The sequence below is a fragment of the Erithacus rubecula genome (genome assembly GCF_903797595.1).
Source record: "Erithacus rubecula genome assembly, chromosome: 20".
NCBI classification, from domain to species: Eukaryota; Metazoa; Chordata; class Aves; order Passeriformes; family Muscicapidae; genus Erithacus; species Erithacus rubecula.
The window spans coordinates 5,859,693-5,880,245 of NC_136672.1; the positions used below are offsets into that span (position 1 = coordinate 5,859,693).

At 50.5% G+C, this 20,553-nt stretch overlaps 4 protein-coding genes across 5 annotated transcripts; 2 read left to right on the top strand and 2 right to left on the bottom strand.

Moving 5' to 3' along the window:
- The first annotated feature begins 73 nt into the window (after nucleotides 1-73).
- On the top strand, nucleotides 74-6,139 carry LOC306810590 (uncharacterized protein). The gene is made up of 5 exons (XM_079323326.1): nucleotides 74-214; nucleotides 771-892; nucleotides 2,778-2,876; nucleotides 3,318-3,482; nucleotides 4,786-6,139. Exons 1-5 carry the CDS (start codon nucleotides 127-129, stop codon nucleotides 4,930-4,932), a joined length of 621 nt encoding a protein of 206 aa, XP_079179452.1. The 5' UTR covers nucleotides 74-126; the 3' UTR covers nucleotides 4,933-6,139.
- Nucleotides 6,140-6,283: 144 nt separating this feature from the next.
- On the bottom strand, nucleotides 6,284-9,448 carry MRPL27 (mitochondrial ribosomal protein L27). Its single transcript, XM_079323327.1, has 4 exons — nucleotides 9,358-9,448; nucleotides 7,857-7,979; nucleotides 7,110-7,177; nucleotides 6,284-6,687 (listed from the first exon to the last, which is right to left on the bottom strand). Exons 1-4 carry the CDS (start codon nucleotides 9,377-9,379, stop codon nucleotides 6,481-6,483), a joined length of 420 nt encoding a protein of 139 aa, XP_079179453.1. The 5' UTR covers nucleotides 9,380-9,448; the 3' UTR covers nucleotides 6,284-6,480.
- Nucleotides 9,449-9,524: 76 nt separating this feature from the next.
- Nucleotides 9,525-14,397, top strand: EME1 (essential meiotic structure-specific endonuclease 1). The gene is made up of 8 exons (XM_079323313.1): nucleotides 9,525-10,235; nucleotides 10,319-10,446; nucleotides 10,620-10,712; nucleotides 11,129-11,247; nucleotides 11,442-11,574; nucleotides 12,084-12,199; nucleotides 13,207-13,396; nucleotides 13,743-14,397. The coding sequence occupies exons 1-8, from the start codon at nucleotides 9,581-9,583 to the stop codon at nucleotides 13,917-13,919; spliced, it is 1,611 nt and encodes a 536-aa protein (XP_079179439.1). The 5' UTR covers nucleotides 9,525-9,580; the 3' UTR covers nucleotides 13,920-14,397.
- A 1,283-nt stretch (nucleotides 14,398-15,680) lies between these two features.
- On the bottom strand, nucleotides 15,681-20,102 carry LRRC59 (leucine rich repeat containing 59). Of its 2 annotated transcripts, XM_079323316.1 has the most exons (8): nucleotides 20,017-20,102; nucleotides 19,834-19,986; nucleotides 19,302-19,361; nucleotides 18,624-18,782; nucleotides 18,214-18,318; nucleotides 17,580-17,652; nucleotides 16,991-17,164; nucleotides 15,681-16,482 (listed from the first exon to the last, which is right to left on the bottom strand). In XM_079323316.1, the coding sequence occupies exons 2-8, from the start codon at nucleotides 19,936-19,938 to the stop codon at nucleotides 16,238-16,240; spliced, it is 921 nt and encodes a 306-aa protein (XP_079179442.1). In that variant the 5' UTR covers nucleotides 19,939-19,986; nucleotides 20,017-20,102; the 3' UTR covers nucleotides 15,681-16,237. The 2 variants fall into 2 exon arrangements, with proteins under 2 accessions (XP_079179442.1, XP_079179441.1); XM_079323315.1 differs by having other exon boundaries at nucleotides 19,834-20,061.
- Between the last annotated feature and the right edge of the window lie 451 nt (nucleotides 20,103-20,553).

The following is a 20,553-nucleotide window of genomic DNA, read 5'->3' on the forward strand; positions in this document are numbered from 1 at the left end:
GCCGCGTGTCCGAAGGGGGAGCCCCGGGAGCCCCGCGCTGAGCCCGCCCGCCCCGGTCCCGCCCCGGTCCCGCCCCTCGCGGGCTGCGGGCGCGGGCGGGCAGGGGCTGCCGGCGGCGGGGTCGGGATGGCGCAGCCCGCGGAGGCCTCGGGCCAAACAGCGACCGCCAGCGCCAGCATGGACAACAACGTCCTGGCCATCGTCATCGCCGCCAGTGAGAGGCGGGCGGGGGCTGCGGAGGTGCCGGGAGCGGAGCGGGGGCGGCCGCCGGGCGGGATCGGCCTCTTGCCGGTGCCTCGCGGGCTGTGCCGGTACCTGGGGGCGGGCGGGGGAGCGGCCGCTGCAGCGGCCTGTCCTGCTCCGGGAGTCCCGCTGGGATCGGGGCCCGAGCGGAGCGGCGGCGGGACCGGCGGGGCTGGCACTGCTGGCGGTGCCGGCGGGTTCCCTGGAGACCGGACCCCTGGCGACCCGGCGCCCCGCCGTGGTGCTGAGGGAGCCGGGAGCCCCGGGCAAGAAGAGACGGTGGGTGCCGGTGCCGGTCCCTGCCGCCGCGGTCCGGGATGGGGTGAGCCCCTCCTGGCTCTGCAGGTTGCTCCCGGCTCGTAGGGAGAGACGGATGTTGGGTACAAAGGGGCTTTAGCGCTCTTGGGACGGGTAGCAGGTGGAATCGGCTCCTCCGAGCGGCAGCCGCGGGGCCAGAGCGGGCGGCAGCAGGAGGCCCGCGGGCCCGTCCAACCTGCGGCTCTCTCGCCTCTCCCGTCTCTTGGCAGCCGTGTCCACCTCCGTGTTCATCGTGGCAGTCCTGATCCTGCTGCTGCTCCTGTACCACCGGGACCCCATGTGCTGCCGGTTCCTCTGCTCCTGCCGCCTGTTCCAGACGCCCAGCCAGTATGTGAGTGCCCTCCGAGTGCTCCCTCTCTTCCTCCTGCCCACGAGTCCCCTCTGCCCCCCGAGCTCCTGTTCCCTTGTGCTGGTCTGTGGAGCTGCACTGCTGGGTCACCATCCTGCAGCCAGGCTGGGATTGCTGATGGCCGTGGGTCCTCCAAGCAGAGCTGGGCTCTGCCACCGTGCTCCCATTCCATCCAAGAGATCCATCCATCCACCCACCAAGTCCTGCCTGTGCCATTGTGGTTGTATCACCAAGGGCCACCACTAACAGGCTTCCCTGCTCTCCACACAGCTCGGGAGGGAGGTTCTCCTCCCCCTGCACAGTCGTGTGGGGTCGAGCTGTGCTCTATAGGAAGGGGCCCAGAAGGGAAGGGAACTGGAAGCTGAGGGCAAAGGCAGACAAAGCCACCTGCATCCCTGACAACTGGCTCTCTTGTGCACGGCTCCTGGGGAAGGAGCAGTGAGACACAAAGCCCTTTCGCTCACATCTCTAATTTCCTGGGGCTGCCTTTCAGCTAGGGAAGCTGATGGGAAAAGAGCAGTGTGTGTAGCCAGTGTTGCTTTTGTGGCAGTGACTGCCCGGGGAAAGCTCAGCCTCCAGAACTGCAGGGATGGCTCTTGAGAGGAGGGCTGCAGGTACCACTTTGCAGTCCCTGGGAGAAGAGTGGACATCCAGTCTCACTAGCAAGGGGTGGAGAGACTAGTGCTATGAAAGGCAAATACAATAGTCCAGCACAGGCTGGGAAGTCCCTAGCAGAAATCACAGTGAAAATAGGCTGCACTGATGGTGTCCTTGTCTGATTGTCTCCATTCCTTTCCCTCTCTTCCCTCCTATTGCCTTCCCATGGCACAAGTTGGGAATGGGCACTGCTGCTGAGCTCCCTGCCCTGGGGAGCTGCTCCCCGAGGCAGTGTGGGATGTTCCCTGAGCTCTCAGGTGGAAACTTTAAGTGGGTATCTTGCCTTTAGCAAAGGGCTGTGCGAAAGGATGGATGCAAAGAATTACATATGGAAAGGGAACATATATATAGAATGTATTTCCTTCAGAAAAAGGAAAGTAGTTTTAGTATGTGAGGCACCTTTTGGGTAGGAGTAGTTGCACTATTTTTTGCTCATCAGTTATTGAATCAACAGCTGGCTGCTGTTTTCCTGTACCTTCTGTAGTCGGGGTGTAGGGCGAAGACAAACAGTTCTTTGGTTGTTAAGAGCAAAAGTAAATCCTCATAGTCCTCCCTGCGTATCCCTGGTTGCCCTGGAAGTTTCTGGGCTGGTTTCTGCTGGCAGAGATGGGGTTTTCCGAGAGCAAGGTGCAGCCATGGTTCAAGTCCTGGCTCTGGCTCGAGGGGCTGTTCTCTGTGAACAGGATTTCTGCTCACTGTTGCTCAACACCTTGACAGGGAATCCAGTTTAACTGGAGTGAGACAGCTTGGGAACAGCCCTGCAGATTTGCTTGCTGCATTATCCTGAAATGACAACCTCAATAGATAAGAACTTACAAATTCTGTAACCCTGAGCATGTGATGAAGCTCTTATCTACACCAGTGGAATAGTTGGGATGTTTTTTGTTGTCCCCCAAAGAGAGATGATTCTGCTGATTTTCAACAAAACCCTGCTCTGGTGTCCAGACTGTCCCTGTGGCTGTGCTCTGCTCCAGCTGGCTCCAGCCCTTGGAGCAGACCCTGTGCTGCCAGGGAAGATGTCCCGGAGCTGTTGGTGTCACTGAGCAGGCAGGGGCTGCTGCCAGCTGTGAGAGCTGCAGGAGCCACATGGGCAGAGGGAGCAGCTCTTGCTCTGCCAGGGTCCCACTGTGCCATGAGAGCTGGTCGAGCTCTGCTCTCTGCTGGAAGGATGAGAGGGATTTTGGCTTTGCTTATGTGCTCCTCTTTCCAGGACCGCCCCCCGCCCTACTTCAGCAGCAGCCAGCAGCTGGTGGGACCCCAGCGAGGAGCCTCACGGCTGGAGAGCACTGCTGAGAACCCCAGCATGCAGGTGATGGCAGGGTCCCTGCTGGCAGCTGGGTGGGAATGATAGCAAAGGTGCTCATGAGCTTGGAAAGAGACTCTGGTTATGGGGTTTGCCTGGGGCAAAAGGTGCTGGGCAGCATCTTCTGGTGCTATCCCACAACTGTGGAAGTGGTGCCACTATGTAAAAACCCTGGGGTAGGCAGCATATGGAAGGAAGGAGTATTGCAGAGGACAGCACAGTGCCTTGAGCTGTTTGGGCATGATGTGCCAGTGGTAAATCCTGGGGGTTTGGGGTGCTGCAGTGCAGGTCGTGGCATGATTGCCTCCTGAGAGGGGGAACATCCTCTCTGTGTTCAGAGACTACAACTTAGAACCCCGAATTAACTCATGGTTGTACCAGGGCATGAACTTGCAGCGACAAGAGCCACCATCACACTGACCCTTTCCTGGGGATGGGCATTCCTAGGGAGAGGAGCTGTTCAGTGTGGGACCCCCCAGCACGTACCAGCTGCCGTCCTGGGAGCAGCCGCGCCTGCCCAGCTACGAGAGCGTGCGCAAGAAGGATCGCCAGCGGGAAATCCACCAGATGATTGCTGACAGGTTTGGGCTGTGGGCTGAGCCATCCCAGGAGGTGAGCTCTCCTCCCTGCAGTGGGGGGCTGGCACATGGCACTCAGCACTGTGGTTCCTATCTGAGTTGGTGGTAGCAGAGGACTCTGTGCTCTGTGATTGCCTTCCCCTGATAGCTTTTATCTCTGGGACAGCACAAAGTGTATCGGGAGGCTCCTTTGGTGTACATCTGTGCTGGTTAATGATCTATCTCCCCTCCCCCAGTGCATTTGCAGAAATGCCTGTACCAGAAGGCAGGGCAGAGCCCCAGGCAGGGGGAGCCTGGCTCTCAGATCACCTGCTCCATACAAGTCCAGGCTGGGAGTGTTATTTTTGGGTTTCTAAAGCTTTCATGGGTTCTTGTTTCCTACTCCCTGCAGGACATTCCTGGGGAGACCCCTTGCTATTACCTTGAAGTGTTTATGGCTTATTTATGAGCAGGAGGGTTTGCTTGTTATGATATTTAAGATTTGCACTCCCACAATAGAACAGGGAAAAGTGAGTGCATGCTGCCAAGTAGGTCCTGTGGCAGCATCTTGAGATGCTCCTGTTCAGAGACCTCATTGTCTAAAGCAGAACAAAACCATTTGAAACCCTGAGCAAAGCATTAAAAGTTCAATGATTTCCCTGGATTTTGAGCTCTTAAAGTTGTACCATAAAGGCTGGCATAGTCGGCCCTTGCCACTCAGTATTCAGGGCTGTATCTAATGACACCTGCCTGGAAAGTACTAGCCTGATATAGTGGAAGGTGCCCCTGCCCATGCAGGGTTTGGAATTAGATGATCTTTAAGGTCCCTTGGAACCCAAACTATTCTGTCATTCTGTGAAACCTGGACAGCAAGGGCACAGGAGAGTAAAGCCAGCCCAGCTCTGCCAAAATAAATGTGACAAGGCCTGGAGGCTCCTCTCTCTGTGCACTGAGACTTGCTGCTGAAATCTGGGTACAACACCTGGTTTATAGGTACTTATGTAAATCCCAGTAACTTTTCTTTAGTCAAGGGAAAGCAAATGACAGCCCTCTTGAGAAAAAAGTCAAGTTTGTTCTGGCCTTCTGCCAAGTCCTTGAAGGGGAACAGGGAAGAGCAGGAACATGGCACAGAGTGTGAGAGGAGAACATGTCTCTCAGCAGGTTTGTGCTGTGTTCCAGACTGATGCTCTCACCTCCAGGTGTTCCCCAGCCTACAGCTGGCTGTGCTGGGGGACTGTGGGGGTTTAATTTCAGGCTGGTGGCAGCTGTGAGCCTTTTTATCCACTCTGTAAGAAGAGGTGGGATAATCTCCTGGTTATTTCTGATCTGCTATAATGCTCTTCCTCTCTCCTCAATAGATGCCACCTCCTTATGAGCACGCTCTGAGGCACCCTCCAGCTTTCTCAGGAACAGGAATAAGCTCAGAGAGCTTGGACAGACATGGTGTGCCAGACCCTTTCCATGCCCCCCTCAGCTACCAAACTCAGAGAAACACTGCAGTGTAAGGCTTGGCCTCAGTGTACTGCTGCTTCCCCTGCTGTCAGCAACAGAAGTGCCTGGGAGACCACTTTCCTCTACAGGGAATGGCCAAACCTTCACCAGATCCACCATCAGCTGAGACACAGGCAAGCCCAACCCAGCCATCAGTGACTCCCTCTTGCAGCACAAGAACAACCACAAAGCCATTGCTGGGTACTGCACTGAGCAGAGGAACCAGGGATATCTGCTCATTCTCTGGCAAACACCAAAGGCAAAGGTCCAGCTGGAGCTGCACAGGGCAAAGCCAAGGGAAGGTGTGCTAGGCCAGAGCTCCTCAGGAGCAGCATTTCATACCTCTGTGGGGCAGCACTGCTGGCTGTGCAAAGGATCAGACCTTAGGCATGGTGGTGTCGTGCTGCTTCACCTGTTCCTTAGGTTATCAAGTGTTTTACTGTACCTGGATTGCCTGCCAGGTGGAAATCCTCACCTGTGCATGGTGATGTGCTGTGGAGCACTGCTGCATGCTCTGGCACCAACAGCCTCTGACAGTGGTTCTGTACAGACCCCACACATGGATCTGGACGGGCTCCATGGGTTATACCCAAACACAGAGCACCAAGATGAACCATGGGACTGGATTTGCAGGCTGGGAAAGGACAGATGCATGGACTGAATAGCTGGAGGTCTACATGAAGACTGTGAAGCACAGGTGGACACCTCTGGCTGATCTAGTTCACCTGGTCTTCTGCAGAGCAGAAGAACTGTCTAAATAATGTCAACACCGGTGTCCTTACACTGATTTTGATAACCTGTTTTCTACTGCAGAGTCAATGTTTCAGATTGTTTACAAACCTGTAGATAAAATGAGATCAGTTTGGGCAAATGCATTGGGACTCCTTTATTTTGAGCAATACAAGCTCAAAAATGTCATGTAATGACTCAAAGATAAAAAGGATGAATAGCCTGGATAATTCTTTATCATACACCTCCAGCTGCTGAGCTTCAAATACCAGCCCAGATTTGGGAATCTTGCCAGGCCCCCTGAACTCAATAATGAGTTAGTTAGGCCTGTGAACTTGCCTCACATGGCCACTGAATGGAACACTCAGATATTTGAGTTAATCATTGAGGTAAGGCAGAGGGAAAAACCCAGCTTCCGGGTACACAGCATTAGGTGCATGTGGAAAAGGATCTGCAGTATTGTGAATTAAGGTACAAATAGAACAGTAATGACTAAAAATGAGCAAAAATAGAGGGAATTATTAGCAGGACAAGTACTGACACAAGAGTGATTGTAGAGGGAATTCATCCAGTGGCACAACAGACCAAGTTCTCTAGATACTAAATGACCATGGTACCACATTCCATTCCAAGACCTTCAGCTGCCCCACAGCATTTATTCAACACTCTTAAAAATGCCAGCAGGTGATCTCAGTGCCTGAACACAGATCATAAGCACTTCAGGAGCAAAACCAAGTCCTAAAACGGTATCTTCAGAGCCACTCTTGTCCTCAGATGCCAGCGTAGCTGTAGTGGTCTGTCCTTCCCATCTGTGCCCACATGGCACAGCAGGTTCACAGCATGGTGACGAGTTTGAAGCTTCCTACCTCTGTGGTAGGGACAACACTGATAAAAGTTTTATAAAGCACTGCTCCTTTGGGCAGCTGGCAGATCACATCCCTGCTCTCACTGCTGCGGGGTGGGGGCACAAAGACCTCTTTGGTGTATCTCACAATCCCATCCTCCAGGGCATAGAGTGTCTTGTTCCGGCCCATCCCCACCTGGGAGAGGATCAGGAGCATTAGAAAGGAGAGGCTGGACATCCACAACTACAGCAGATTTACTCATTGGTCTGCCTTGTTTGATAACCTGGCTTCAACAGCATCTGGTGCTTTATTATTTCAAATAAAATCACACAACTTGCTTCCAGCAAGCAGTTTGCAATGGTGCTCAGTATGAGACACCCATTCCAGCCAGAAGCACAATGCCCAGTCAGGTCACAGGTGTTCTGGGACATCCATGACTTGCAGACCTTCCCTGAGCCCCATGAACACAGGTGCTGCTCTGAGCAGGCTCTGGGACTAATACCACAGAACACAGGGATGAGCATTAAGAATGAGACTCAGAGAGAGGAGGCAGTGAGTGTGGGACTCTGGGGGAAGCTGATCTTCTCTGAGAACCAAAGAGAGAGAAAAGGCCTTACGTGAGCGCCGGGATGCCAGCGGATCAACCTCTGTGTGGCCAAAATGTTTCCAGCGTGGACAAATGCACCTACAACAGAGTGACACACTCAGACTGCAGAGAAACAGCTCCCCAGAGCCCTGGCAGAACACAAATCATTCCAGGACTTACAAATCCCAGCTTTCTGTAGGCATTTTCTAAGGGAAAATTACTTCAAATGCTAAAAGCATCCTGCTGTTAGCAGGAAATTAAAGACAATGAATAGACCATGGCAAAAAGTGAAATCTCTGAAAAGATTGCTTCTAGGGTACAAGGCATTTTCTGGCTGCTGAAGGCATTTGCTTTATTACATTTACATCGATTTGTTTCCATCAGCAAAGCTAATAATTATTAAGCACTCAACTGCAAGAATCTGCACTTTGGCTTCTGCTAAGCCTCATAATTCTCTCCTTTGTAAACAGTGGAAATGCTCAGTTTTTCCACCCAGCATGGGGGGAAAGTGCAGTGCAGTTATGAGGTGTCCCACAGTGTTCCCGCCTCCTGGGCTCTCTGGAGAGGCAAAGTTAGAAGCAAAGTACATTTTCTGTAGGCAGTTTCAGCTGGTAGCTGCAGGGCTCATGATGGGGGGAGCTGACTCAGCCTGCACACCCACCAACGACCCTGGATCATGAGGTTTCACTGATCCTCCCCTTCTCTTTCTCCTGGAAAAGTGCCCTGCCCACCTCCTCTGAAGAATCCAGTGAAATGCAAATAAGACACTCAGATCTACCTTCCACTTTTTTGAAGCCGTGGCGTTTCCCAGGGCTGCGGCCACCGAGGTTTTTTGAGCTGCCCCCACTTTTCTTAGAAGCCCATCTGACAGCAACCAGGCTTGTGTTTTGAGTGGTTAGAACTAGGTGAGGAGAAAGAACATCATCAGCTGGAAAAACCATCATACATAATTCCTTCTGTCACATGTAAAGGATATCAGTTAAGACAGGCTTTAAGATTAAAGACAAAGACCTGGGTAAAAGAAAAAGTATTCCAAGATAAATTAGACCAAAATGGCCTAAGTTTCCCTAAAAAAGTGCTGCTGCTGCCCATGTAGAATAAAACTCTGAAGAACAATGTTAAATGATGTGCACAAATTCCTGTTTCATCCTGGTAAAATGCAGCACAGATGTCACTGGTTGCTCTTACAGTGCTTTGAGAAAAGATGGGTTGTGATTTGTTTCAGTTTCCCCTTTGATCAAATGGCATTTACTTACACAGTTACATCCTGAAATCTTACAAATGAGCACACTCCAATTCTGGAAAACATATAAACATCTATGACCAGCCAGAAACAGCCTGAGGAGCATCCAAAAGGAGCACAAAGGTTGGATTTGTTGGTATTTGGGGTATTTTCCAACCTTACTGATTCTGTGATTGTATTATTAAAGGGTCTAAGAAGGAATACAGAGCCTTGGGAGTGGCAAAAAAGGGAGTGTGGAGCACAGTTTTTTCATTAATCCTGCCAGTTTAAGGGAAGTGTTTAAGGCTAGGTTGAACAGGGCTTGGAGCAGCCTGGTCTAGTGAAAGGTGTCCCTGGCAGGGACAGGAACTGGGTGATCTTTAAGTTCCATCCCAAACCAAGTCATCATTATCTTAAAAATCTCTGCAGTACAACCTTTCATGCAGCTAAGAGACAAACGTAATTTTTGTGAATCCCTCTACTTAGCCTGTTAAGGAGCAGGTTAGTGCAGAACAGGAGTTATCTTATTGCCTTAACCTGAGCAAAACCACTGGTTTAACTTAATTAATCACATGTACTGAGTGAGTTGGAAATATGTCCCATCACTGGAGGTGTTCAAGCACAGGTTGGATGGGGTTTGATGCATCCTGGGCTAATGGAACGCGTCTCTGCCCACGGCAGTGAATTGGAACAAGATGATCTTTAAGATCCCTTCCAACACAAACCTGTCCATAATTCTATGAAATGCTGTTCAGTAAAGGGTACAAAACCCCATTAATTTCAGGAGATGACCCATTAAGTAAATTAAAGCTTCCGAGACTTGACAATTCGCAGGAAATTAAGACAGAGACGAACTATAGTTACAGTTTCACACACGTAAACCCGTCCATCACCACAGCTCCGCCTCTGCTCCGGGCAAAGGCGAAAGCCTCGGGCTCGCGCTACCGGCGGTGACCTCCCTGGGGCACCTTCTCCCGAGCTCATCCCTCCCGCTGCACGGGCAGACCCCGCTCCCCGCCCCTCAGAGGGAAATAAGCCCACACAGGCCCTCACTCACACAGCCGCCCCAGCGCCGCCATCTCGGTGGCGCCGCTTGCCCGTCGTCCTTCCGCAGGGACGGCCGCGCGCAGGCGCGCGCGCTGGGCAGCGATTGGTCCGAGTGCGCGTCCTCGCGAGCGTTCCGGCCAATGGCCGTCCACCGCTCGCGGCTCCGGCCCAACCAGCGGCCGGCGCGCGCTTTCCCCTCAGGCGGGCGCGGGTGGCCCTGAGGGGACGCGGGGATGGCGGAGTACGAGTCGGAGTCTGACAGCAGCGAGGAGGAGGAGCTGCCCTCCTTCGCCTACCTGCTGCAGCCGTCCCCATGCCTCGGCGAGCCGAGCCGCCCGCGATCGCCGCCTCCTGATCCTGGAGCGGCAGAGGTTGTCACGATGGGGAGCAGCGGGAGCCAAGAGGGGGATGAGGAGGAGATGGACGTCGTCCCTTTGCATGAGACGCTCGAGATGAGGGTGGGAGCGGAGTCTGAGCCTTTCAACGTGGGCGCTGGGCTTTGTCCTAGTGGTGACCTGATGGCTCCTGGGAGCGGAGGGCTGCAGGAGGACCTGGTACCGTCTGGAGAAGTGGCTTGCGACGGTGAGAATGGTACACGCAGTGCTGAGAGATTCCCCTTGTGCTCCTCGCCAGTCGCCTCAGACCGGCCTAGTAGCCCCCCGGTAAGCAGAGAAAGGCCAGAAGCATCGCTCCCTCTCAAAAAACGACAGTATAGTCAGAAGGAACGGAAGGCAATCTGCCAGAAGGCCTCAGAGAGAAGGAAGGAGCAAGAGGCAAAGAGGAGGCAGCAGGAGGAGGAAAAACAGAGGAAGAGAGCCGTTGCCAGGATGCTGAGAGCTCAGCGGCCAGGGGAGTGTCAGAAATACATAACAGTGCTGCTAGATCCAGGTAGTTGTCCTCACAGCCTGCACCTGCCTTGTATTGACTGTTGTCTCCACTCTCTGGAGGCCTGACCCGTGCATCGATTTCAGTCATCTTACAGGTAGAAGGTGGAGAGCAGATCCTTAGTGCTTTGCAGGCTGCCAATTATTCCTGTGTGTTGGAGAACCAAGCTGTTCCCTGCAGCATCACCTGGAGGAGAAAGACAGTATCATCACAGGTATGCGAGCAAAATTTTGATAATCTTGCCCATTTTTTCATGGGTTATTTGCAGACTTTAGTAATTGTATTTAGCAACCCAAGTAAACACCCTCTAATCTCCCTGCTCAGAGCTCTGAGTGGGAGTCTGAATTCGAAATAGACTGTGGCCTGTTTGTTTTCATATCTGAACAGATGGGAGGAGGAGATGAATGGACAGAAGAACCAAATGTCCTTGTTCTGCTTGGCTTGGAGGAGTTTTTGTCCATGGCTCGCAGCTACAAGCAAGTGAGAATGCTTATGACTTTTGTGCTCCTGAATATGCCTTGATGCAAAACTGGTATTTTGTCATCTCTCTTAGTGGCAGGAAGGTTTTGGTGTGGGAGGAATGCAGGGTTTCACTGAAACAGAAATCTGGGTTTAGGAGCCATTAATGGGTTGCATAATGTGAAGTCCTGACAAGCTTTCTTTGCTAGTTAAAATTATTCACACGTTCCTGAAGAGTTGCATTGTTACATCAAGTGGGGTTTTTTTTTTTGTCTTTCTGCTCTAACTTCATGTGGGATCAAGTGTTGCCTGCTTGCCCTGAAGAGCAAGGATGAACAGACTCATCTGCAGACCTACAACCAGGGCCATAATTTGCTGTGCTTCTCTGTGTACCTCAAAATGGTTTAACTCCTTATTTTTCCCATTCATCTTTGTAGAGCACTGATGGCTGTGCAGAAAGGCAGGAGACCCTGCAGAGCTATGTAGCTCACGTGATGGAGAAAATGCCTGGGAGAATTCTGGCTCTGGCAGTAGTTGGAGTAGAAAATTATTTCAGGTCAGATTTCTTCCCTCCAAATGTTTCTGTGTTTTCTCTGGCCTTGAAAAATGCCATAGGTATTTATGTTAATTCTGTCTGGCAAAGACTGGAGTATGAGAGGTATTCCCAGAACTGCTCCACCACTTTTTATACAGAAACAAAAGCAAAGGTCCATCCAGACTGTCACCCCTGTCTTACTTGACTCTTTTTAGGTCTGTCCAGGTTCAGACAAAACAAAGGCTGCGACAGACAGCAGCAAGTGGGAATCAGGAGAAACGGGGAGAAAGGAGAAAAAAGGAGGTTAAGGATTCTGGCCTGGACTTATCCAGAATGGATGTGAAAGAAGTGAGTACTTTTAAAACAGACATGCAGCCATCATCTGTTGTCTCCCAGTATTTGGACATTTGACCCAGTCACACTATTTTGTGGATGGGAGTGCATGGCTTTCATATTCATTAGTCCATCAGACTGTGGACAAAGCTCTTTGGGTTGAGCTCAGTCATGTACCTGCTCCCACACAGACTGATGTGTCTCAATCACCTTTATACTGATGTCAGCCTCAGCACCTCCTGTCCTTCATGGCCCATTGGCAAAGCCCACTGGTGGTGGCCTGTTTGTAACAAGAGCCACAGAGGAGTTGAGGCAGCTCAGAGGACACTGAGGTGATATTACCTGTCAGGAGACAGACTGCCCCTAAATACTTCAGTGTCTTAACTATTCCCAAAGTGAAGAGAGAGTGAAAGTTATTGTCCTACATCAGGATGTTTGTGACCCTTTTCTGCTTCAGACAAAAATGGATTTTAATGCAGCAAGACTGATTGTTGTGCCATTTGTTCTTCCCAATGGTGATACAGGCCCTGGTGGATCTACAGCTGAGCACACAAGTCCAAATAAGCATTTTTGAGAGCACTGAGGAGCTTGGGGAATATGCTACTATGTTCACAAAAGCTGTGGCTGAGGCACCATACAAGTGAGTAAGCAGAGGTTTGGTCCTACCTTTGGAGAGGCTGCAGTTTAAGCTATTGGGAAGGAATAGCAGGTACAACACAGGACATGATGGTTCTTAAAGGCACAGGTGACAGAGTAGCTGCTATTGCAGCTCCTTCAATGCAGGACTTATTCTTGAAATTGATGTCCTGCTCACAGAGGGGTCAGGACAGACCCTGGTTTTATAGTCACAGGCTGGTTTGGGTTGGAAGGGACCTTAAAGATCATTTAATCCAGCCCCCTGCCATGGGCAGGGACACCTTCCACTAGACCAGGTTACTTAGTGCTCCATCCAGCCTGGCATTGAACACTTCCAGTGGTGAAATATCTTCAACTTCTTTGGGCAGTTTGATCTGGTGCCTGACCATCTTCAGGATTCACATTGGAACCTTGACATCAAGTAGAGCTCTCATTCTGAGTTAGATTTTTAGAGTGGGAAGGGAATGCAAGTAGGGTTGGCTCTTAGAGTGCCAACTTTTCTTTAGCATGTAACCAAGAGATGTGCCTGAGAATGAACCACTTGGCTCTTTCCATTGACAAGGGAGGACAGCAGCTTGTTGCAGTGGTAGCTAAGAAAGCCATCTTGGGCAGTCTCACACAATCCTGGCATTCCCATCACAGCAGCTGTTGGGTTTTCATGTCAGCCATGACAAGAGATGACATGTCATTAAAAATGACATCAAAAAGTGTTTGATGATGGTTGACAGCCAGAATGTGAATTCTTGTTTACCACTTTGTCTGCAAGTTGGCTTGTGTCAGGATTGCTGCTGGGTACAGGATTGTTTCTTTTTTGTTAGCAATCTGGGTCTTAAAGAAATTGGTAATGCATGTAAAGAAAACAGGGTCAAATTGTTCATGTTTCCTTTGATGCCAGTTGTGTCTGACAGCTCAAGTGAGGGACGACGCTCTGTGTGACAACAGATGGCAGGGACAGGATTTTCTTCACAGCCTCATTGTCTCATTTGCTTCCTCATTCCTTGTTCTCCCTAGGCGAGAGAGAGACAACACAGCATTCCCTTTCTACTTGGACAAAAGCTGCTCTGGAGGAGTGAAGGTGGATCCTTCTGGAAAGGGTCTCTTGAAAGTTTGGAAGAGGCAGATACAGCAGTTTAACCGTGTCAGCTCTGAGATGGCTGAGGCTATCGTGTCTGCCTACCCTTCTCCTCAGCTTCTGATCCAGGTGAGGATGCCTCAGGCATACCCAGCACTGTGTGCAGGCAGCCAGCTCATGCAGGGGGTGGAAGAAGTAATTGAGTCAGTATTAAATTAGATACTGTGATTCTGTATAAGCAGTTCAGTAAGTTAGTGAAGGAACTGATTCCTTGGCATCCACTGTTCTGGCTTCCTACTGAGGGAGCAGCACTGGCCCCACTCTCCAAACTCACAGATGGGACTTGGGCAGAAACCAAGTGACAAATGAGTGGACGTTGTGGAAGGGAAGAGCAGGTACAGGTGCATAGCTTAGATTGTGTTTTTGAGCAATGGATGCAAGCAGGTGATGCCACTGTTCCTTGGTCTGTCTCTAGGCCTATGAGAGATGCTCCTCGGAGCAGGAGCGGGAGAACATGCTGTCCAACATCCCCGTGCACCGTGGGGAGGGGGTGACAGCCACCGCCCGCCGCATCGGGCCCGAGCTGTCCCGACGCATCTACCTGCAGGTGACTTCCCATGACCCCGACCTCTGTCTGGATTTTACTGGGTAGCACTGGCAAAAAGGGTTTTACTGTTTGTCCAGTTAAGTGTTCCGTTTTGCATTTCACTGGGTAGCTCCAGGGAATAAGGGTTTTACCATTTGTCTGGTTTTCAGTTTTCTTCTGTGAAGAAGTGCTTAGATAACACTCATTGATCCTTGTTTAAAGACTTGAAGCACATTTAAACTTTATTGTAGTAGGAAAAAAGTTGGATATCAAGTTGATGAATAGCAGGAGTTTACACAAGAAAGATGGGGAACATCTTCCCTAAGCCACATGAGTTGCATACAGTTTATAGTACTGATGTTGTTTTACTTGTCTTTCTATAAAATAAATAATTTTGAAGAATAACCTTTGCTCCTTAACATGGCGTCTTGAACATGGACAGGAATACTTCTTCTTGCTCTCCTTATCTTTTCCCTCCTCTGGGACAAATCCTGATGCTAGAGCAACATGGTGCTGCCCCTCCAGCACCTGCTCTAATGAGGTGGACAAAATAGCCTCTCATTGTTCCACTGCAGCAGATGGGAATGAGAAAGACTAATTTTCAGATATAAGTTTAGAGTGCTCTGAGTCAGTCTCCAGACAGCTTAATCTACAGAGGGTCTTGAAATCTGATTATATGTGCTGGAATTATGAGGTCTGAACAGTTGGCAGAAAAAGCTTCCTTTTAATTAGATTGGGGACCACGGCCTGTCCATGCAGCCACGTGGACAAGGACAGTTGAGGGTTTTTGCAACAGCATTGCTGAGATGAGTGCTCAGAGAATTAAGCTGAATTCCATATGTGGAAGCTAACTCTTTGGAACCCTGCTACATCCAGTGGAAAAATCCCCACCTCCCCTGCTTGTTCCAGTCATGCACCATGAGCCCTGGCCTGGCCAGAAGTGCTGCTGACCTGAACCTATGCATTGTATAAGCCTGGGGCTCAGCAACCTATGCAACACTCATCTGGATGTTGGTAGGAAGGGCTGCATGGTGGAAACATTGCTTTAGGTGCTGTTTGTCATTTTCCTGAACATTTCTGGATATGGAGTAATGATCTTTTAAAGAATGGGATGAGTTAGTCACCCAAAGCAAAGCTTAAAGGTGTTTGAAGAAAGCTTTGAAAACATGCACTCTCCTAAGGCAGAGGCAGCCCTTTCTTCTTTCTGATACTTCTGCTGCTGCTCTCCTGTGTGATATTCAGGGAACCACAATCTTCTCATGGGTTACAGAAAAATTTAAGATTTACTGTTGTGATTGTTTCCCCATAGCACTGCTCATGGCAGCAATAATCCCAGGTATGAGAAGAGGGAATGATTCTGGAGACCAGTGTAGGATGTCTCAGTGGAGTCTGTGTACAGATAAATCTCTGTAGACAGATATACACAGACTGTATATACAGTCTGTATACAGAATCTGTATATCTGATAGAGATATACAGGTCTGAAACTTGCACTGCATTTTAAGGGTTTTCACAAAACCCTTAAAGATATGAAAAACTTTTGCTTGATGGGGGTTTTTAAAGGAAGTTTTAAAATTAATTATTTCAAATAACTGAAGGAAATTCTAAATAATTCACAATAATTGCAGAGGTGAGTTTTCCACCTTCCTCCAGCCCTGAGGCTTCCCCTTTCCTGCCAACAGTGCTCCCACAGTGCCACCCAGTGCTGCTGCTGCAGTTGGCAGGCAGGAATTATTCCCACGTTCTTGTAAATCATTCGTGGCTGTTCCTAAAGGGCCTAATTAAAATTAAACCATGTTAACAACACAAACATTCAATTCAGACAAATTGCTGTGAAAACTGTTGTATTGAAAATTTTCAATTCCTTTCAATAGCACATCAGCCTCTTTGCTCCAACACAGGGATGCACAGCCATCCTACATGCCTGCAATTGGTCCTGGAGTGGGGCCCTAGTGCATTATGCCCATACAGCCATACCACCAATTTTAGCACAAACAGAAATGAAAGCAAGGAATGGATATGTATTAAAAACCTTCCACCTCCAAGTCAGAGCTACATCTGTCTCCCCCAGGTGATGTGAGGGCTGCTTGCCCCCATTCCTATAGACTGTCAGCTTCCTGTACCTCACAGTCCTGGTGGATACCACTTGGAAGCAAGGAGTGATAACAAGTTTAGGTTAACGTGCACAAATAACAGGAGTTACAGGCTGACTGAGAGACATGCACAACAAAGCTGGTTTGAACAATAGCTCTGCTCTGTGGAGTGGAGCAGCAAACCAATGCTGACTGGTTCAAAGCAGTTTCATCAGAACACAATTCCATAGGAATTCTGGCTGTGTAGATGGTGGAAGGAGATGCTGACGAAGCGATGCCCATCCAGGACAATCACTGCTGCGAGTTGTGCTGTAGCATGTTCTGCAGGGTTTTGTGGTTTTGCAGAGCAGCCACCACGTCCCCGTAGAGGGTGTTGACGCTGACACACAGGGGTTGGTGCTGCAGCTCCGTCAGTTTGCAGGCAGCCAGAGTGCAGAGGATGCAGAAGAGCACAAAGAGCAGGACTCTCAGCACCGACCGCGACCACGAGGGCTTGTGCCGGGGGGGCTGAGGGGGACGGGAGCTGGAGGCTGGCTCTGCAGTGAGAACATGAACAGCAAAAGTGAGCAGTTCATCAACTACAACAGGCTATGCTCACAAACAAACTGTTCAGGTAAGATACTTCATCTCTGCTACAGTTGGCTTTGGTGGTGAATTTTCACCACTTAGCTCTGATAAATAAGTAGATGCAGGATTTAACTGCTTAGGGTGAAAAGTTTCAAATCCAGTTTCATGGTGTGAAGCACCTCCATGTTGCACAAGATCTAATTATGCTAATGTAGTTCAGTAAACTTAAGAAAAAAAGAGTGAAGATCTCATTAGGAACAGCTGGAGAACTTCCTGACTTGTAGCTTCACAGTTCATGGCAAAACAGGCAAAGGGAAAAGGGCACAGCAGCAGAGTTTATCAGAACTCCTGTAAGTTCCCCCCTACCCTCTCCCACTGTCTCCCAGTACCTGGACTGCATGAAAGCAGTTCTGGCAGCATCACAATCTGATGACAGTGAAACCTGACACAATCCCACCCAAAATGGACGCTACTTACTTCGGGTGTGCACCGTTTCCTTTTTAGTTTTCTTTTCCATCTCCTGTTTTGCAGCTTTCTGAGCATCGTACTCCCTCCTCCTGCGCTCCTTCTCCTCTGCCTTCTCTCGCTTCCGCAGTTCTCTCTCCTGAGCCTCCTTTGCTCGCTGCTCTGCTTCACGCCTCTTCTCCATTTCTGGGGGTTAACAGCAAGTTTTTCCCTTCTATGTAAAGGGTTGTCACTGCCATTTTCTTTGTTAACTTATTACCCCAACTGGAATGAGGAAACCAGTTAAACAGCCATCCTCTTTTTTATCATTTTATTTAGTATTACATACCTGCATTTTGCTGTGCTTTTCTTTCATGTTTTTATAGGTAAGCTACAGCACATTCCATTTAGAGATTTAACTATTCCTTAGGCCAAGAAATCACATACTTAGCCCCCTGCTATCTTTCTCTTTTACCCTACTACTCCCTGAGTACTTTGGGTTTGGGTGGCTACAAGTATGTGTCAAATGGCAAGTTTTTAGATGGTGATCAGAATGTTTGGGTGTGTTAGAGAGACCAAGAGCAGTCCTGAGCAGACAGCATGTGGGATTCTTCGTGCCTACCTCTCTCTGCCTGGAGTTTCCGCTGCCGTTGTCGATCTTGCTCAGACTGGATTGCTTTCATGTGCTGCAGTACCTTAAAGGGCCAAGAAAACAACCTGAGGGCTGTGCAGAAGCCTTGTGGCACAGTCACTTCAGAACAGCACAGTTGGAGTGTGGCTGAGGTCAGCTGACTCCCAACCCTCACCTACCCCTACAGCTATGGCTCTGAAAAAAACAACTTATGTGAGTCTCTGTTGTTAAAAAACAGATCTTCCCATTAAAAACAAACATGGCAAAGTGGTGCTCAGGGATACAGAGGATCACAGAACATTTCTATTTATGTTTGTCAGAACTTCTCCAGAGGTTTTTGTACTACCAGCACAGGCGTGGATTATGATGTCTGATTATGGCTCCACTTTATGGGCAACTAGCATTTAATCTTAACTCCACTAATGGAGAAGCATCCTCCTCAGCTAGGTATTTGCTCTCCACAGACACAGCAGCAGTGGAGTCAGTGCAGTGCACCTGCACCTTACACCCCCTGAAGAAACTTCAGGCTCCTGCAGCAGCTGCCCAGCTTGCTAATCAAACAGAGGAAGAATCACTGGCAAAGCCATGAAAGGGAAAAGAAATTGAATAAAAGCAGACTCCTTACCTTGACAGCAGCTTGCTTACACTGATTCTCATCCAGACAATCTCCTGCCACTTTAGCCAGGACAGGATCCAGGGGATTGTCCTTCAGATCCAGCCACTTCAGATTCTGCAAAAAGGCACAATGAAAGGGAGACTGTAAGAGCATAGCAGTCTTGGAATTATTTAAGAGATCCAAAGCAGAAGCAAAGAACTGCTTAGTTTTTACATGGATAAAACAGGTACAGAAGATGAGCAGAGATGTTTTCAATAGATTGAGGGGATTTTCACTGAGCTGTGCTGCAGAGCCAGCTGAATTTTGGAATGGGTAGTCAGCAGGATGGATGCTTTACCAGAGAAATCAACTTGAGCAGGATCACAAGACCCTGGGCTGCATCCCAAAGCTTTACATAACTGCCCAGCAAACAGTTTTACCTTGAGCTGTGCAAAGCTGACCGGCAGGGTGACCAAGCGGTTGTTCAGAAGGTCCAGGTGCTGCAGATTCACCAGGCGGCCAAAGTCCAAGGGCAGCTGTTGCAGCCGATTTTTACTCAAATCCAGCTTCACCAGATGCATCAAACTGCAGAAGTCTGACTAAAATGCAGACAAAGAAAACCCAGAGAAAGCTGGTCAGCACCTTTATGGAAGAACCTCAGTGGGAAGTATGTAGAGACAGCCTGCTCCTCATATCAGGCACAAATCCTTGACTTACTACAGGACTGTGATGGAGGAAAAATCGCTCTCCTCCTTTGCCTTGGCAGATGGAGGTGAGACACAGTGGGACAGATAAGACAGACTGAGAAGATTATGGATGACAATACGACAGGAACAAACCCGAGACCCTGCTGCTGCTGAAACTCCTCTGTATTCACCTGGGGATGCTCTGGAAGGAATGTACTGCAACCTTCACACAGTTCAACCCTGCACTCTCTCCTGCCTCAGCCAAACCCACTGCCAGCACTGACCTGTCACTAACAATGGAGTCATTCAGCCATCCTAGGGCAGGGAAAGTGCCAGTTCCACAGTGCCTGGTGAGCCCCTACTGAAGCACCAGCTATCTTTCCAAATATTTCCCAGCACACTCATCCCCACGGACACTCTCTAGCACCTTACCGGCAAGGAAACGAGGTTGTTACAGGACAAATCCAAGACAGTAGCTTTCGGAAGAGCAGCCTGAAAGACAAGTAAGGCACTGAATGAACATGGAGGTTCACCCGAGCCCTTCTGACACCTGCTAGTTCTGCTTCGGCCTCTGCGGTTTCTCCCGCGTCAGTCTGTGCATCCCCCGCGGCTGTTCTGAGCTCACGTCATCTCCGGATCCATCTCTGGGTCCAAAAAACCGGTTCTTATCCCAGGACAGCAGCGACTAGCGGCTGCCGGGCCCGCGGCTCACAGAACCTTACAGCATTAAATACCTGCAGGCCGGCTCACAGTACCTTACAGCTTTAAATATCTGCAGCCAGCTCACAGAACCTTACGGCTTTAAATACCTGCAGCCAGCTCACAAACCCCCAGCACACAGAACCTTACAGCTTTCAATACCTGCAGGCCGGTTCGCAAGCCCCAGCACCCCCGGCTCTCTACTGCCCGTTCCAGGGACTGGGGGCCGGTTCCCATCCCCGCCGGGACGCGGCCGGACACTCACCAGCTCCCGCACCGGCACCTCGTTCAGGTCGCACAGGCTCAGGTCCAGCTCGTTGCCGTCCAGCTTGTCCTTGAGGCTGAGCCCCTTCCCACTGCCCCGCGACATGGCTCCGGCGGCGGTTGCCTGCGGGGGATGCGGCTCGGTTCGGAGCGGCTCGGCGCAGCCCGGTACAGCCCGTCCCGTCCCGGCGTGGCACGGCCCGGTACAGCCCAGCACAGCCCGGTACGGTACAGCCCGTCCCGGCGTGGCACGGCCCGGTACAGCCCAGCACAGCCCGGTACGGTACAGCCTGTCCCGTCCCGGCGTGGCACGGCCCGGTACAGCCCAGCACAGCCCAGCCCGGCCCGGCCCCGCCAGCCACTTCCACGGCCACGTCCGCGCGGGCCCTGCAGCCGCCGCCGCGGGGCCGAGCGCGCCCGCTGCCGGCCCGGAGCGGGGCCGCAGAGCACACGCACATTGCCTTCGGCAGGGATGCTAACCGTGTTTGATCTCTGCATACTTCCGAACGCAAGCGACAAGAAAGGAGATTTAATCCCCGAAGCAGACAGCAGCCAATAAGATCTAAGCGCTGTCTTAGAAAGATGGATTACTTGTTGGTAGAATTGTCTTGTTTAGGTTTAAGGCTTGATCCAATGATCTCAGACTTAGTGGGAGATTAACAAATCTTGGGAAGGAGGATGTAGGTCTGATAGCGGGAGCAAGGAATGCAGGATTTATAGG